At 43.4% G+C, this 19,202-nt stretch overlaps 1 protein-coding gene across 1 annotated transcript; it reads left to right on the top strand.

Moving 5' to 3' along the window:
• The first annotated feature begins 17,592 nt into the window (after window positions 1-17,592).
• Window positions 17,593-18,027, top strand: LOC130040713 (histone H2A-Bbd type 1-like). Its single transcript, XM_056132709.1, has one exon. It carries the CDS (start codon window positions 17,593-17,595, stop codon window positions 18,025-18,027), a length of 435 nt encoding a protein of 144 aa, XP_055988684.1.
• The last annotated feature ends 1,175 nt before the right edge of the window (window positions 18,028-19,202 follow it).

Raw genomic sequence — 19,202 nt, 5'->3', positions numbered from 1 at the left:
TTGAGTGGCAATCATGTTTGGTCTATAGTCTGCTTTCAGCATGCTTCTCCCATCCTGGGAGGATCCTCCCAACACCTTTATTTGGTATTCCCCTCTTTATTTGAGCTCCCTTTACCCCTAGTATGTGTGGTTGGCCTCCAAGTCATGGAGTAAAATTCCTGGTACTAATCTCAGACTTTAATGTTTCTTTTGTTGGTGTAGCATCACTGTCACTGTCACTGTCCTCCCATTGTTCATCGATTTGCTTGAGCGGGCCCAGTAACGTCTCCATCGTGAGACTTGTTGTTACTGTGGTTGGCATATCGAATACATCACAGGGAGCTTGCCAGGATTTGCTGTGTGGGCGAGATACTCTCGGTAGCTTGCCGGGCTCTGTGAGAGGGGCGGAGGAATCTAACTCGGGTCGGCCATGTTGGCTGTGTGCAAGGCAAACACCCTACCCGCTGTGCTATCACTCCAGCTCAGAACACCCTCCCCAAATAAACTCAGAGCCGGAGAAAAGGCTGATGTGCATGCTTTGCATGTGTTTAATGAAAGTCCAGGTTTAATTCATGGCACCATATAGTTTCTGAGCACCTCTAGAAGCAATCCTAAGCGGGGGTTGGAGGACCTCCAGAGTGTTGCTGGGTATATCATCCCAAACCAAACAAAAATCAGTACTCTAAATTCAGTGTTTAAAAAAAATAAACAAAAGTAATTAAATTCAATGTATTCTAAGAACAAAGCTTGCTTGGGATGAAGGGGATCACTTACAGGGACTAAGGCACTTACCTTGTATGACGCTTGCACCAGTTTCCCCAGACTGGTTAAAGACCTCCAAGCACCATCAGGAGCAACCCAAAGCAGAGTCAGGAGTAGCCCCCAGCACTGTCAGGGGTGATTCAAACATCCCTCTCCCCGCAACAAAAGACCCTGCTTTTTTGACTTCTCTAGTTCTAAGAGGCACCACAGCAGGTGGCTAACAGGTTTTATCTGACAAACTGCGTAAAAATCTGCTTGTACACGAAGTTAACTTGACTTTTGAAGTAAATATCTTTAGGCCTCAGTTTTCATATATTAATTTCTATATGTTGAACTGTCCTGTATCTCCAGAATAAATCCCACTTGGTCATAATGTGCCAACCATTTAACGTACTTTTCTATTTTGATTGCAAAGACTTCATTGAAAATAAATATGCATTTAGATATTATTATTAGAGATACTTGTCTATAGTTGTCTTTTTGTGATGTCATTTTTGTATATAGCTTTTGTTTTTGGTATCAGGGTAATATTGACCTCATATAAACTTTTTGGTAGAATTACTGTTTCTTCAATTATTTTGGAATAGTTTTTAGAAGTATGAGTAATATGTAATTTTTGAAGGTTTGGTAGAACTTATAGTATATGCACCTATGTTTTGGCTTTTAGAAACACTTTTCTTTTTTTTATTGAATCACCGTGAGATATAGTTACAAAGTTTTCATGTTTGAGTTTCAGTCATACAATGATTGAACACCCATCCCTCCATCAGGGCAAATTTTCCACCACCAATCTCCCCAGTATTCACCCCATCCCAGCTCTCCCCCTGCCTCTAAGAAGACAATTTCCCGTATACTCTCTCTCTACTTTTGGGCATTATGGTTTGCAATATAGATACTGAGAGGTATCACGTTTGGTCCTTCATCTACTTTCAGCACACATCTTCCAATACTTGTATTTCTTAACCATTTTTATTGAGGTACTAGTATTTACAACACTGTTCATTATACTTTTCATTCGTCATTCATGCATACATCATTTCAACACCATGCCTGTCACCAGAGAGCCCACTTACCTCCACCAGTATCCCAAGGGTCCCTCCCAGAATCCCATCTTATGAAAGCTCAGTTCTATAGAAAAAATCTTCAGTTATAATTATTTTTACCACTAATGTTTTCTTACTATGCTTCTTTCTAGCCCACATATGAGGGGTATTTTTTTATTTATTGTGGAGATAAATTTATCTCTATACACAATGAGATAAACAGAGCTAAAGTACTTCAGTACCTGCCTGCAGCCTTGCTGCATTTTTCCAACCCTACTAACTCCCCAGAGCAATAGAAGCACTGTTTGGGAAAAAAATACTTCAATATCATATTTGATAGCAATATAGAAATCCCTGCTCTTTTAAGACTCATACATAGTAGTGTGTGTCTGCTAATGTATCTGTGTACCCCATCCACAACATACAGTTGAACTCTGGAAAAATATTCACAGACCTGAAACAGACTCAGTGGGAAAGTAGCATAGTAATCCACCTCACTTGGGGAGTGAACCGAATATCCCTGAAGACAATACTTTCCATCTATACAACCTCTCACATAAGGAGTCTAGAGTGGAAATGTGGAGGATGTTTAATGAATTCAAAGAAAAAATTGACAAGTGGTCAACAAAGCACAATATAGTATTAGAGTAGAAATGTGAAAACTACAATCAAAAATTACAGAGCTAAGGAATTTGTTAGGTGAAATGAAAATCTTAATGAATGGTCTTATCAGAAGAGTAACAGTAACTGAATATAAAATCAGTGAGCTCCCACATGCTAGGGGGAAAGGCAGCTCAGATAGAGAAGGGAGCACCAAATAAAGGGTGTTGGGAAGATCCTCCCAGGATGGGAGAAGCATACTGAAAGTAGACTATAATCCAAACATGATTGCCATTCAATGCCTCTTTTGCAAACCACCATACCCAAAAGGAGAGAGAGAACAGAGGGGAACGCCCTCCCACAGAGGCAGGGTGGGATGGGGGGTGTGGGGGGTGGGAGGGATACTGGGATTCGTGGTGGTGGGAAATAGGCACTGGTGGAGGGATGGGTATTTGATCATTGTATAATTGAAACCCAAGCACAAAATACGTAAGTCTACAACTGTACCTCATGATGTCTCACTAATAAAAATTTTTAAAAAATCAGTGAGCTCCAAGATAAGATGTAGAAAACTCCATAAAATAGCAGCATATGGGTGGAAGCCTCAAAATAAGTGAGCAAATGAGCAGCAGATAAGAGAACTTTGGGATGAATTCAAGACAAACAGCATGAGAATCACTGGAGTCCCTAAAGAACAGGAAGGGAATTACAATGAGGAAACACTTGTTAAAGAAATCATAGCTGAGATTTCCCAGAATTAATGAGCTTATGCACCTACATCCAAGAGAACCAAAGTATACCAGCTGAAAAAGACCCAAATTTAAAAAGCTAAACTACTGAAATTCCACAAAAATAGATCAATAAGTAGATTAAAAACTAATATTTTAAACTATATATTGTTCTTGTATTGAGGTATATAATTTAAAAATTAATATGATGAATAATTCTGTGTTAATACACTTTAAGATTTACAGGAAATAGATAAATTCTAACAAATGCAAAATTTAAGAGTGAAGTCAGTTAAAAAAATTTAAGGGAAAATATAAATAGGCTTGTAGAAGTATAAAATCATGTTTAGGGCTAAAGTGGTAGTACAGTTGGTATAGCACTTGCTTTGCATGCAGCCAACCTGAGTTAGAGCCTCAACATACCATAAGATCCTCTGAAATCCAACAGGAGTGACCCCTGAGCAGAGAGCTAGTAGCCACTCCTGAGCAATAAACAGGCGTGACCTCCACCACCAAAAATATGTATGTTTATTCTGCACTGCACTGTAGCACTGTCGTTGCATTGTTCATCGATTTGCTTGAGCAGGCACCAATAACGTCTCCATTGTAAGACTTGTTACTGGTTTTTTTTTGGCATATCAAATATGCCACAGGGAGTTGCCAGGGTCTGCCCTGTGGGTGGGATACTCTCGGTAGTTTGCCAGGCTCTCTGAGAGGGACAGAGGAATCAAACATGGGTTTGCTGCATGCAAGGAAAACGCCCTACCCACTGATATTTATTCTAAGAAAGGAAATACTGGTTTTATGTTTGAAAATATTATATTTTACTATATATACTGTTTACTTGCACTGATAAGAAAAAAATCATAATGAAAATCTCTATGGATGTAAAAAACAAAAACCTAATTAGCTATAATAACATTTGATATAAATAAAATGTTCATTTCTTATTGATAGTGTATAAAATCCTTCCTAGGACCCCAACCCAACCATGTAAGCTCAGGTATATAGACAAAATTGTCAGTTCTGGTGACTTTGACCATTTTTTATTCCCTTGTTGTGTGTTTCTTTCTTATTCCACATACGAGTTTTTTTATTGATCACTATCTCATTGCATTTTTGGTTTGAAATCTATTTTGTTTGACACCAGTATGGCCATCTCTGACCTTTTAGGCTCACATTTCTCTCACATTTATTTATATTTTTCCAAGCTTTCATTTTGATTCTACTTATCATAGAGGTTCATGTTGGTTTCCTATAAACAAGAGAAGGTTAAACTTTTGTTCCTGATCCATCCTGCCACTCTGTCATAGATTGGTAAATTCAATCCATTGACATTTAGTGAGATTATTAATATAAAGGAACTTAGTGCCACTTTCCTATGTGGAGAATGAGTGTTGTTTCGGTCTGTCTTTGATTCTTTGGTCTCCCCTGTTTTTCCCCTTGCACTATGGAACAACACTCTGTATAGAGCTTAAGTTTTAGCTGCCTCTTCAATTTGTTTGTTTTGTCTTGGGTTGCCAGGAAGTTTATGTCTTCTGTTCTAAGTTTATTTCCCATTTTTAATTTAGAAAACGTCTCCAGTTCATTTATAGAGACCCCGACATTACTTTTCCTTTCTCACATTTTGTAATTTTTAAGTAACTTACTACTTTTGACTGGGGCTTCTGTACCTTTTATAGAAGACAATTTAGTACTTCCTGCAGAGTGACTGAGTGGCCTTGAATTCCCCTGATGTTCTGAAAGGCTTTCTTACTCACTCAGATCTGAGTAAAGGCCTGGGAGGAGTGTTCTTGGTTGGTGGTCTTTTTTCATTTAACACTTGGTATGTAATGTGCCAGTCTCTCAGACCTGTAGGGTTTCATTTGAGAAATCTGCTCTGTCTTATGAGAACTCCCTTATATATGAGTTCTTGTTTTTCTCCGGATGCTTTTAGGATTCCATCTTTGATTTTTGTCAATTTAATTCTATTGTATCGGTGAGTGTTTGCTTAAATTTGTTTTATTCAGAACCATTGGAATTTCTGAATATGGGTACCTGTCTCCTTCTTCCACCTGAGTAAATTATTTGCTATTATTTCTTCAAATGGGTTGGAGTGATAGCACAGCGGTAGGACGTTTGCCTTGCACGCAGCCAACCCGGCCTGGGTTCCATTCCTCCGCCCCTCTCGGAGAGCCCGGCAAGCTACTGAGAGTATCTGGCCCGCACAGCAAAGCCTGGCAAGCTACCCATGACATAGTCAATATGCCAAACACAGTAACAACAAGTCTCAAAATGGAAACTTTACTGGGCCCACTTGAGCAAATCGATGAACAGGAGGACAGTGACAGTGACAGTGACTGTTATAAAAATTTCTTCAAGTAATAATTCTGCTTATAGAGACTGAAGAGATAGTACAGCAGGTAAAGAGCTTGTCTTGCATGTAGGTGACACAGGTTTGATTCATATTATACCATATGGTCCCCTCAGCACTGCCAGTAGTGATTCCTGAGTGCAGAGACAGGAGTAAGCCCTGTGCACACAGCACTGACAGCTGTGCGCACCCCCCCCAATCTAGCTGCTCTAACTTTTTTCCTGGAACCCCAATGATGCAAGTGTTATCCCAATAGATGTTGTCCCAAAAATATCTAATGTTATCTTCACTTCGCCAGGGTCCCTTGGAGGGGAGCGGGTTGAGCTTTCCTCCCCACCCCGACCAGCGCTCCGGCAGCCGAAGACCTCCAGGACCAGCCACCACCATGCTGAGGCCACTCTCCACACACATGAAGGTACTGGCAGAGGGACAAAGCCACGTGGGTTCCGGGGCCGAGATCTCCTACTCGGATTGGATTCGAGCATCCTCCACCCAGATCCTCCAAATTCCAGTAGGCGGGGGTCACACCCACCACCTGGCCCCCTGGCGCCGTGTAATCCCATCAATGGCCAAGACTCAGAGACTATAAAATCCAGCTCCCGGAACCGCACGGCCGCATTCGCGGCCGCGTGACATCTTATCAGGACATCTTCTTATGACATCTTATTATCTCATTCCTACTTTGGACAAACTTGCAGGCTATTGAATGTAGCCTGCCCACAGGGCAGAGTCTGGCAAACTCCCCGTGGTGTACCAAATATGCCAAACACCAGTAACAATGATGGGTCTCATTCTCCTAAAGAGCCTTGAACATAATCTCAGGGCTAGGATGAAAGAGACGTTACTGGGGCCTGCTCGAGGCAATCGACGAATAACAGGATGATGAATTAATGAATGAATGAATCTTCACTTTTTAATTTATTTTTATTTCTGTGTTCTTTGTCGGGTGGGGAGGGGGGAAAATCCGATGGTACTTAGGGCTTTCTCCTGTCCCTATAATTCAGGGGTCACTCCTAGCAGGGCTTAGGGGACCTTATGGGGTACCAGGAATTGAACCCAGCTTGGATATCTGCAAGGCAATTCACTGTCTCCAGCCCTCTATGCTCTAAATTGTTTTCTCTGGTTTATTCTTTGTCTTTGACTTCTATTGTTTTTCTGTTAACTCCAAGTATTTTTAGTACTGCTATTGTATTTTTATTTCTGTAATTTGTTTGTATTTTTCTTAAACTTCATGCTTATTGAAGTTCTCTTCCATTTATGCCTTCATTTTGGTGAACATCATTAAGATGTTGCTTTGAAGTCTTCATTAGGGAATTTAGAAAGCTCTGACATGCTTGTGGTTCTTTCCAGGTTTTTGTCCTCATTCATCACTGCAGATAAATTTTTATATAGCTTCATTATGCATGTTTATATGCAAGTTCTGGGAATGAGGGTCCATGTTTAATCAGGCTTAGACAGAAACTGAGGTTTTCATGACCACAAATTTCAGAAAGTGACTGTGGTGTTTCGTTTGTGTGCGTCTGATGACTGCCAGGAATCTGCATTACAGAGCCTTCCCTGCAGCTCCTGCAGAAGCTTCAGTACTGAGTGCTTCGATTGTGACAGGCTCTCGGCTGAGTGCCCTATGGTGTTGAAGTTAAGCAGACCTGAGCAGTGGCTGAGGGTCCATGGTCACGAGTGTTCAGGAACACTTACAGCACTGAGAAGACAGACCTGGGCCACTCCTGCAAGATGAGCATTTGCTAGCACCCAGCAGTAACTGTAGTGCCAGGGTCAAGCAGATACGGGCATTGTCTATGACGTGAGGTTAGTGGCATTGGACAAAGGCCTGGGAAACCAAATCTGGTGGGCCTGGACTGCAACCAAATATTCATAATCACAGGGGCCTCTTTCTTTCTTATTTGAGCAGACCAAGGCAGCAACCAGAGTGTGAGATCAATCAATGACACTCAGAGCACCTGCATCCTTGTTTGGGCAGAATTAGCTGGTGATCAGGTGTGTGCAGTCACATATACCTAGCAGTCACAGTATGGTCACAGTCCTCCCGTTGTTCATCGATTTGCTCGAGCGGGCCCAGTAACATCTCCATCATGAGACTTGTTGTTACTGTGTTTGGCATATCGAATACGTCACGGGTAACTTGCCAGGCTCTGCCGTGCAGGCAAGATACTCTCGGTCGCTTGCCGGGCTCTCTGAGAGGGGCGGAGGAATCGAACTCGGGTTGGCCATGTTGGCCGCTTGTAAGGCAAATGCCCTACCGCTGTGCTATCGCTCCAGCCTGTCCAAGAGTATACCTGGAACAATATTAATACCAATGTGGTTATCCACTTTTCTGATTTTATCATAAAGGGCTACACTTTGTGATGTCCTTGTGTTAGTGTATAACCAATAATCAAACAGAGTTTGAAGAATATCTTCAAATATTGACAAATGTACTTCCACTGAAAAGTTTAGAGGGGGGGAGTAATTCTTTGCTATAATCAGTCTTGTGTGACAATTGAAAAAGCACCTTTATGGACTTTGAAAACAATTAACTTTGTAACCCTCACAAATAGACTGCGATGCAATCAAAAGACAGCAGAAACTGTGTAAGCTTCCTGAATAAAGGGGGTATTCCTAATTCATTTGTAAGCACAAAGATCTTATGCTTGCAGTTTACAGAACATATATCTGCTCTGGCAACACAAATGAATAGAATGTGAGGTGATGGATAGAAAATTCATAATGTACAGAGTACATTTTGGATCTGATTATCTGTGATTCCATAATAAAATATACATCTCAAATAACCCAAAATACCTAGCAGTAGTCATGTCAAATTCAAGCAGGCTTGTGGGACAGCCTGGGGAAAATAATTGCAAGTGTCAGGGCCAAGTTTCCAAGACCTGTGCAGTAGGCACCAGGAGTGTGAGTTTGTGACTGCTCCCAGCCACATGTGCACAAAAATTAAGACAGCCTGGATGACAGCTAGGAGTTCAAGTTTGGTCGGGAAGGTAGTTCAGCTTGGGGTGGGCGCTCACTGCCTCGATTTGCCCTCATTACATTTCTCAAGAGTGAGATTCAATATGCTGCTCCACTGGCTCCAGATTATGAGAGGAACTGAAGTGATGATGCCTGCTTGCTGATTCTGACTCCTGCATCCATCAGACAGTTTCTTGCCTTACATTCCAGTGCTGTAATACAGGATTGTAGGTTTGGTGTAACTCCCCTTATTTTCCAGGGCAACATTCTGCCCTGTAGAAGTCTCTTCCCTACTGCTGCTTATCACTCTAAAGTGGAGTTTTCCTTTTTCTTTTCTTTTCTTTTTTTTTTTTTTTGCGAGGGTGTGTTGCTGACTCCAGCCGGAGAGCTCTCCCGAAAACCGTGCATGGCAGCGCTGGTGGTAGGTTTTTGTGATCAGTACAACTTTGAGGTTAGATTTTGCAGTGATCACAGGAGGATGCAGACACAGAGGGTCTTGAGTCAGCTCTTCAAACTCCTCTTCAAAGCCTGCTGTTTCCCTTATTGTTTCCTGTTCTTTACAGCTAGCAGGCCCTTAAATGAATAAAGAGGTGTGTGTATGCAGGCCCCAACATGACGGGACTTTGCTGCCCCAGCACACCTGAAGCCAATCACATACAAGGTCCCCTCCCTTTCTGCACCTGCAAATATTTTTTTACACAAATAAGGTAAATTAAATTGGCCATTTGCGAGCTAAATTAAGCCTTGTCTATCTCGACTGAATAAAGAAAATCTTATTTTCTAGTGAGATTAATCACGTAATCACTTAACTTCCCGTTAGTCGTCGATTTGCTCGAGCGGGCGCCAGTAACGTCTCCATTTGTCCCTGTCGCGTGCTAGTGTAGCCCAATGGCATCTGTTCGCTCCGGGAACATGAAGGCCCTCAAACCGATCGTTCATGATCTTGACGAAGAAGTCTGACCATCTGGAAGGTGGGCAGCCACGCGGTCTTTTGACATCCCGTGGAATCCAGTCGTTAACAGCTCTAGTCCAACGGTCGTCTTTAAATCTCATTACGTGACCAGCCCATCTGATTTTCGACACCTTGGCAAATGAGACAGCGTCCCTGATTCTTGATCGTCGACAGATGTCAGAACTCCGGATTCGTTCTCTCATTTGAGTGAAACATGATATTCCAAGCATAGCTCTTTCTATTCTTCTTTGGGAGACCTGAATAGCGTTCTCATCTTGTTTGCGTAGGGCCCAGGTCTCTGAGGCATATGTTAATGCAGGAAAAACAGTGGAATCAAAGAGATGTGCCCGGAGCCGGAGGTTCTTCGTCCTCCTAGCTATTTCTTCGACGTTCTTGAAGGCGTTCCAAGCCACTCTCTTCCTCCTGCGCAGCTCGGGTGCCAGGCCATTTGTCATGTTGACCTCTCGACCGAGGTACACATAGCTGTTGCATTCGGAGATGGTCGTTCCATTGAGAGTGAATGGGGCGTCAGGAACAAGGCTGTTTCTCATAAACATTGTCTTCGTAAGATTCAGCTGTAGTCCTACCTTTCCACACTCATGGTCAAAGTCGGCCAGCATTTGTGCCGCTTGGCTGATGTTTGGTGTTATTAAAACAATGTCATCAGCAAAGCGGAGGTCGTGTAGTTGCCGACCATCTATCTTCACTCCCATTCCTTCCCATTCCAGTCTTCGCATGATGTTCTCGAGGGTGGCACTGAAGAGTTTCGGTGAAATGGTATCACCCTGCCGCACCCCTCTCTTGACATCAACGATCACTTCTTTGTAGAATGGTGAGATCCTGGTAGTGAATCCGCAATACAGCTCACGGAGGATCCTGATGTATTGGGCTTGAATGCCCTGATTGGCTAGGGCTTCAATGACCGCTTCCGTCTCAACAGAATCAAAGGCCTTCTTTAAATCAATGAACGTTAAGCAGAGCGGCATCTTGAACTCCCGAGAAACCTCAATGAGCTTGGTTATCATGTGGATATGGTCGATGGTGCTGAATCCTTTGTGGAACCCGGCTTGCTCTCATGGTTGTCCTTCATCTAGTGTTCTGCCAATCCTATTTAGGATGACTCCAGTGAACAACTTGTAGATGACAGACAATAGGCAGATCGGGCGATAGTTGCCAATGTCATTGATGTCTCCCTTCTTGAACAGTAGTACGGTCCTGCTGGTTTTCCATTGGGACGGAACCTTGCATTCAGACAGGTAGCGAGTGAAGAGCCGAGCCAGTGTATTGATGAGTACTGACGCAGGTTCTTCAGGTGTTCAGGTCTGACCTTGTCTGGGCCGGGTGCTGGATGTTTCTTTACCGACGAAATGGCGTGTCAGATTTCGGAAGGGAGAACGTTGGGAACAACATATCCATCCTGTGGAATTTGGTATGTCGGCAAGTGGACATGGCTATCGAAGAGATTTGAGTAGAAGTCATGGATAATCTTCTCCATTGCCGTTCTGGAGGATGTGATGGATCCATCAGGACGTCGGAGGGCAGTCATCTTGGTCTTATAGTTGGCGAAGGACAGGCGGGCATTACGAATACTTTTCCCGGCTTCTGCCGCATCTACCAGTACTTCTGCTCTTCTCTCTTTGAGGTCTTCCTTGATCGCATCTCTGCACTGCTTTGTGAGCTCGGACATTAGCTTGTGGTTGCCTGAGGCATGCGCCAAACCACGCTGGCGAATTAGCTCAAGAGTTTTTGAAGATAGGCGATTTTTTTGTGACTATCTCTCTCTTGGCGTTCCTCGCACATTCATGGAGGTGCTGAACCAGTCGATCGTATTCCTCGTCAATGTTGTAAAAATGGCATCTTCCCATGTTGCCGCAATAGTACCAAAGAGTTCCCAGTTGGTGGTCATTCTGGGAGTTCTCTTTTTGAACTTTGCAGGCCTTTCTCCCCGCTCTGTGAAGTAGAATTTTGCACGAAGGAGACGGTGGTCCGATCCCGTTCGAAATTTTGGGACAACAGCGACATCAGTCAGGCAAAACCGTCGATTGAATATGATGTGGTCTATTTCATTGTGGAATCGTCCACCGGGAGACTCCCATGTCCATTGTTTAGATTCTGCCTTCTGGAACTGTGAGTTACCATGAATGGTCTTGGTCGACATGATGAACTCACCCTGTTCGTTCCATTCTAGGCCATGGTTCCCGATGTGAAGTTCTTCAGCTGATCTTCTCGGTCTTCAGCTGATCTTGGCATTAAAATCACCCACAATGATCTTGTAGAAGGTGTGGTCTTCTTTATAGAACTTCTCTAGCTCCATGTAGAACTTCTCGATTTCTCTTTCATCATAATGAGATGTTGGTGCGTAGACAACGAAGATAGAAACTTCAGGCAGTGAGTCACATCTATTCAAATGTAAACGTCCGATTCCGGTTGTTAGGCATTCGAATGAATCAATGCTCTTGGCCAAGTTTGTGTTGACAAGGACACCGACGCCTCCAACACCTCTTTTATCGCATGTTCCGAGGAAAAATTCTTCTCCAGTGTCGAAAACGGCATGGTGAGATTCGTGCCTTCTTGTCTCAGTCAGACCAATGATGTCGTACTTGATCATTTGCGCTTGTACCATCAGGTCCTCGATGGATGCATCTGATGCTAGCGTACGTGCATTGAAAGTACAGACGATCATTTTTGTCTTCCTTCATTGTGGCAGCCTACGTCGGCCTTGAGATTTTGTCGGCCTCTCCTTTCTCATCCTTCTCAGTGCTGCCATGTCGGTGAAGCCTTCAGGGTCAGGTGAATGAGACCAGTTGTAGTTACTGGTTTTGGCATATCGAATACACAGCGGATAGCTTGCCAGGCTCTTCCGTGCAGGCGGAATACTCTCGGGGTTCCGAGAGGGATAGAGGCTTTTGGGGCGACCTCTAATCACCCTTGTAGGTGTTACCATATTTGAACCCTATCAAATATGGTACAACACTTCTGGAAGATGGGTATTTAGTGTTTTATGATGTGTTGCGTGGCCGCTTGCGGCCGCGCGGGTCCGGAAAGCGTCCTGGAGTGTGGCGACGGCTGGGTAGTGGAAGTAGTGTCGAGAGTGGAAGTCTGCCAGTGGGGTATTTATCTGGGTAGGGTGGGTCTCCTGTGCGCAATTCGATCCCTGGGTGGTTGATGGAAGCAGACAGGGCAGGGTAGGGTGGGGCTCCTGATTAGAATCCCTTTGTCACCTGTGGTGGTGGGAGCAAGCAGAGAAGGTCTGTTCCTGGGCCCGCCGAGCCTGGAGTCCAAGGTCTCAGAGAGTTCCGCTTATCTTGTTCTGTGGGTCTTCAGTCGTGCGTGGGTCTCAGCCGGAGCTGCCGCGCGGGTCCGGAAAGCGTCCTGGAGTGTGGCGACGGCTGGGTAGTGGAAGTAGTGTAGTAGTGAGATTATATTTTACAATGATTTTTTTGTCTTCCCACTATACCTGAAACAAACTCTCAGCCCTGAAAATAACACTGACAATGTTTTTATTTGTTTTGTTTTGTTTAGCTTTGGGGTCACATCCAGCGATGCTCAGGGGTCATTTCTGGCTCTGCACTCAGGAATTACTTCCAACAATGCTTTGGCAACAATATGAGATGAAAGGATTGAACACAGGTCAGGTACATTCAAGGTACAATCTTACCCACTGTTCATCATTCTAGTCCCGCAGCAATGTTTTTAAAACTCAGTACACAAGCCCATGAGGTCGTACAAACATTAAGGCACTTGTCTTGAATGCAGATGACCCCGGTTCAATCCCCCAGCATTGCATATGATCCCTTGAGCACTGACAAGAGTGATCTCTGAACACAGATCCAGGAGTAAGTGTCCTAAACACCACCAGTTGACCCTGTAGCACTGTAACACTGTCCTCCCATTGTTCATAGATTTGCTCAAATGGGCCAAATAACATCTCCATTGTGAGGCTTGTTACTGTGTTTGCCATATCAAATACGTTACGGGTAGCTTGACAGGCTTTGCTGAGCGGGTGAGATACTCTCAGTAGCTTGCCGACCTCTCCGAGAGGTGCGAAGAAATCGAACCCAGGTTGGCCGGGTCAGCCACATGCAAGACAAATGCCCTGCCTGCTGTGCTATCACTCCAGCCCGACCAGTTGACCCTAAAACACAACAACAAAAAATAATAATAGAGTGAAGACCAGGCATGTGACATATGTCCAAGTCTGCCTTGTAGTCATGGTTCCCTGAGCACACCAGTAGTGACTCCTCTTTTACCATACTTAAAGCAGAAGATTGCAACAGTCCAAGAGGTGTTTGTGATTCCTGCTGATGCTGAACATGACTATATTAGCTACTGCTCATAATGTTTATGCCCCTCTTCCTCTCCTCTCCCTCGAGACCCAAGTTAAGATTCCCTTTGCATTTTTACTCTCCTATTCTTTACCCACCCATACTTTTATGCTGAGCCCGTGACATTAAATATCACCTAGGTAATAAAGGATTTTCTACATCATCACAGTTATTTGTCGATGACTCTTGTGTTTTATTCCAGGGAGTTATTTGTCATGGAGAGTTCACACTGTCTACCAGGCTCCCTGTTCTACCCACCAGATGCTAGAAGAGCTCTCTCAGTTAATGACAATTTCCCCACAAGGCCTGACATTTCCTGATTCTTCCTGAGAACAACTGATCATTTCTGCCTTGTGAGGAACCAGGTACCCAGGCTTGGCCATGCAAAGTCTGAACTCTGCCTCAAACCAAATCCAGGATCCAGAAGTTAGTCAAAATAATGCTGAACAGGACAAATAACATCAAAAGAGGTTGATCCATTTTGACCCCAACCACTGTTTGAGATCCTAACCCCACCACTTGGAGTGATGCCTGAGACCAGAACCAGGAATAATCCCTGAGCAACTCCAAGAATGCCCCCCTCCAAATACACAGAATATTTTTGTTGTTTATTATGCCTCACTTTTCTAAAGTGAAAATATGAACACAAACTTTTAAAAAGCTAAAATAAATTCAAAGCTTTTTTGTTTCCAAAAAAAAAAAAAATCCGGATTTAAGTCAATAATGATCAAGAAAAATAATTATGAGAACATATTTAAGAAATTAATTTTAGGGGGAGGGATATTATCCTGGTGGTGGAAAATGGGCACTGGTGGAGGGATGGGTATTTGATCGGGGTATGACCGAGATCCAAGCACAAAAATTTGTAAATCTACAACTGTACCTCATGTCGTTTCACTAATAAAAAAGAAAAAAAAAAAAAGAAAAGAAAAAGAAATTAATTTTATATTAAAAGTTATTACAGAAAACCCAAATTTATCCTTTATCCTTGAGTGGACCCAATATATATTAATTTGTTAAAATTTTGTCATTTTTAAATGATAGCACAGTGGCAAGACGATTGCCTTTGCACGCAGCCGACCAGGGCTGACCCCAGTTCTGCTCCTCTGCCCCTCTCGAAGAGCCCGGCGAGCTACCGAGTGTATTGCGCCCACATAGCAAAGCCTGGCAAGCTCCCCGTGATGTATTCGATATGCCAAAAACAGTAACAAGTCTCACAATGGAGATGTTACTTGTGCCTGCTCGAGCAAATCGATGAACAATGGGAAGAAAGTGTTATACAGTGCTATCCTACCTTAAATTATTCAACACATTCCTTATACAAATTCCCATGACATTCTTTACAGACTTAGAACAATCAATAATAAATTTTATGTGGAATCACAAAGCAGTCCAAATAGTCAAAACCCTACAGAGAAATAAGAAAAAACTGGAGGTGTCTCATTACCAAATTGAAACTACACAATGAAGCTATAGTAATCAAAACAACATGGTACTAGAATAAGAATAGACTCTCTAACCAATGAATCAGAATGGAATATCCAAAGAAAAATCCCCAGACCTTTGGTCAACTAAATTTTGACAAAAGATCTGGGTATATGAAGTGGAGCAATGAAAGCCTCTTCTTGGAAAGTGCTGAGTGAAGTTAGTGCGAGGGTGAAGAGATAGGTACAGACTGATATGTGAAGTATAAGAAAACATGAGTTTAATAATGCCTAAATGCAATGGATACAAAGAACACGAGAACTGGTCTACAGTAGGAAACAACTTACCCGAGGGGACAGAGACTATCACACACCAAAAAAGAACGAGAGCAAATAGAGCTGGAGTGGATGCGGGGAGAAAGGGACTCTCATTCATGATTAGTAGGGATGCCAACTGGTCCAGCCTTTATGGGAAACAATATGGGTGTTACTAAAAAAACAGAAAATTGAGCTTTTATATGACCCAGCAATACCAATTCTGGGAATATACCCTGAAGGCCCAACAACACACAGCAGAAAAGTCATCTGCGCTTCAATGTTCACTGCAGCACTGTTCACAATAGCCAAATCTGGAAGCAACCTGAGTTCCTGAGAACAGATGACTGGATAAAGAAACTGGTACTACTATACTATGGAATAGTATGCAGCTACCACAAACAATGAAGTAACGAAATTTTCTTATAAATGGATGGATATGGAGAGTACCATGCTGAGTGAAATAAGTCAGAAGAAAGGGACAGACATAGAATAGCACTGTAGTACTGTCCTCCCCTTGTTCATCAATTTGTTCGAGCAGGCACCAGTAATGTCTCCATTGTGATACTGGTTGTTACTGTGTTTGGCATATCAAATTCACCACGGGGAGCTTACCAGGCTCTGCTATGAGGGTGGGATATTCTCGGTAGCTTGCCGGGCTCTCCAAGAGGAACAGAGGAATTGAACTTGGGTCGGCCGCGTGCAAGGCAAACTACCCACTGTGCTATCACTCCAGCCCTGACATAGAATCACTGTCACTGTCCTCCCGTTGTTCATCGATTTGCTCAAGCGGGTCCATTAACATTGTGAGACTTGTTAGTGTGTTTTGCATAACGAATACGTCACAGGTAGCTTGCCAGGCTTTGCCATGTGGGTGAGATACTCTTGGTAGCTTGCCGGGCTCTTCGAGAGGGGTGGAGGAATCGAAACCCACTGGGCCGAGCTGGCTGAGTGCAAGGCAAACGCCCTACCTGCTGTACTATCACTCCAGCCCGTGACATAGAATAATGTCACTTATTTGTGGCATATGAAAAAAAAAAAAACAGGAGAACTAGTCCATGTTTGGAAGCTTTCCACAGTGATGTGGTGGGGGAGGGGGTTCACTTAGCATAAAGAAGAGACCACTATGATAATGATAGTTGAAAATGATCACTCTGGACAAGAACTGAGTGCTGAAAGTAGGTAGAGATATACATGATAACATTTCAGTACCTGTATTGCAAACCATAATGCCCAAAAGGATAAAAAGTGGGCTTGGGTTGGGGAGGGGAGTGGTAAGTGAGAAACTGGGAACATTGGTGGTGAGAAATGTACACCAGTAAAGGGACAGGAAAAAAAGAAAGAAAAAATGAGATTCCTGTCATTTAGCTCTGTATTTGACATTTATTTCTGACTCATGAATCTATGATATGGCCATATGAACTCCAAAATTTATAGAAGGTATGATCAAGCAGTAAAATCATAGCATTCATAGTGGTGGAGAATGGGCACTGGTGAAGGTATGAGTGTTTCATTGTATGACTGAGACTTAGACCCGAAAGCTTTGTAACAGCTCTCATTCAAAAAATAAAATTATAAAAAATGAAAAAAAATCATAGCATTCATAAAGGAAACGCTAAAGAAAACTGACTCACTACGCAATTGGCAGATATTATAATCAGCCCAAAAGGGAAACCAAAGGACAAATATTCACTATGGATTATAAATATTTATATGTGAATTAAGGCCAAATTTGTTTTATTCTAATGTGAGGGGAGACAAATGGACCTCTATTAGACAAGCCATTTAATACGGGGATCAGTGATCAACAACTTACAACTTATAAGATCCAAAGACACCTCAAGCAAAACTAGAATCAGATAATGTGGGGCTATATCCTAAAGATAGGACAATATTTCCACTAAAACACATTTCTTTTAGTTAGACTATTAAAGTAGAGAGTTTGTATTCCTGGAAAGGTCCTTTGTCAGGGAAACAGGCATTTCCAGGCCATCTCCAGGCCTGCGTAGGCCCAGCAGAGAGCAATGGCATCACAAAGCCTGACATGTCACAAAGGCAGTGCACAGCTAATGAGGACAGGGGACATAATATCTTGAGAGCCTCAGTAGGACAGCTGAGCCCTGTTATAGGGCTGAAACCCAGGGACCATCATGTCTGGGAAAAAAGGATACCCATTTTCACATAAACCTAGGAGACGAGCCATTTCCCGTTCTGCAAGAGCCCAGCTTCAGTTTCCAGTGAGCCGTGTGGATCGTCTACTTCGAGAGAGTCAAAATGTGAATCGCCTAAGTTCATCCACACCTGTTTTTCTTGCTGGTGTCCTTGAGTACCTGACAGCCAACATTCTAGAGCTGGCGGGCCAAGAGGCCGAAAAGGATAGTCGATCACGCATCACCCCAGAACACTTGTGTGCTGCCGTGAAGAAGAGTCTGAGGGTTGACCACTGCCTGGAAGATGGTACCCAGGATCAGGCTGAGATGCCCCAACCATCAGCAGGTGCCAGGAGAATCGCACACAACCGGCCCCACAACCGCTGCCATCAGAAACCCAGCTGTTGTCTGAGGTGCCATCACAAGAAGAACTGAATACCTGGGGTCTCAGTCCTCAAAGACTTCATTAACATCCTCATCCCATGCCTCAAATGGCCTAGTGGTGAGAGAAGCCAAGTTTTCTGCCGTACCCACATAAAAAAAAGTTTGGAAAAAAATAAAGTAATAAAATCAAAGGCGGAGTGTGACTAAAGTTCTACTCTGAGCTCTCCAGGCTGAAGCAAGTGTGGGGGGGGAGGGTCTACAGATCCAAACCTCAAGCGGCCCTTCTTTTGGAAAACGACTCTCACTGCACAGCCTGAGAAGGCAGCACCTTCTTACATCCTGAGTCCATGTCCTGCTTTGGTGGAATCAAGTGACATGACTTGGTAAGGCCTCTCAATACCAATCCTTATCACCCTAAAATGCTCTCCCAGTCATACCCAATGTAAGCTTTGTCATGTTCATGGTATTAAAACCTACTATAGTAGTTTGGGTTTTGTTTGTAGGTTCTCTTTTTTTGGGGGGGGGTGGTACACCAAGTGGTACTCAGGAATTATTCTTGGTTCTCTGCTCAGAGATAACTCCTGGCAGGCGCGGGGACCATATGAGTGCCAGGGATCAAATGCAAGTTGGCCACATGCAAAGCAAATGTTCTATCTGCTGTACTACTGCTCTGGCCTCAAAACCTACTTCAGTTATTTGTTAACAATAACTGTTTTAACTGTTTTAAATAACAAAGTTATTTGTTTTAATCAGTATAGATAGATAGATAGATAGATAGATAGATAGATAGATAGATAGATCACTGTCACTGTTACTGTCCTCCCGTTGTTCATTAATTTGCTCGAGCGGGCCCAGTAACGTCTCCATTGGAGACTTTGTTGTTACTGTGTTTGGCATATGGAATATATCACGGGTAGCTTGCCAGGCTCTGCCGTGTGGGCGAGATACTCTCGGTAGCTTGCCAGGCTCTCCGAGAGGGGCAGAGGAATCGAACTCGAGTTGACCATGTTGGCTGCGTGCAAGGCAAATGCTCTACCACTGTGCTATTGCCCCACCATCTCCATGGGTCTTAAGGATTTTTCATCAAGAGAGCCCTCTGCTGTCCCTTGTAGGAACCCTGCACTCAGGGCTGGCTGAGACAAGTGCTCTGTGTTTTGTCAGATGCAGACCTCAGACACCAAGAGTTGCCTTTTCCAAAGATAGGTTTTGTGGCATTTTTCACACTC

This window comes from Sorex fumeus, unplaced genomic scaffold (genome assembly GCF_029834395.1).
Source record: "Sorex fumeus unplaced genomic scaffold, SorFum_2.1 ptg000095l, whole genome shotgun sequence".
Taxonomy (NCBI): domain Eukaryota; kingdom Metazoa; phylum Chordata; class Mammalia; order Eulipotyphla; family Soricidae; genus Sorex; species Sorex fumeus.
This window is presented reverse-complemented; position numbering and strand designations above follow the sequence as displayed.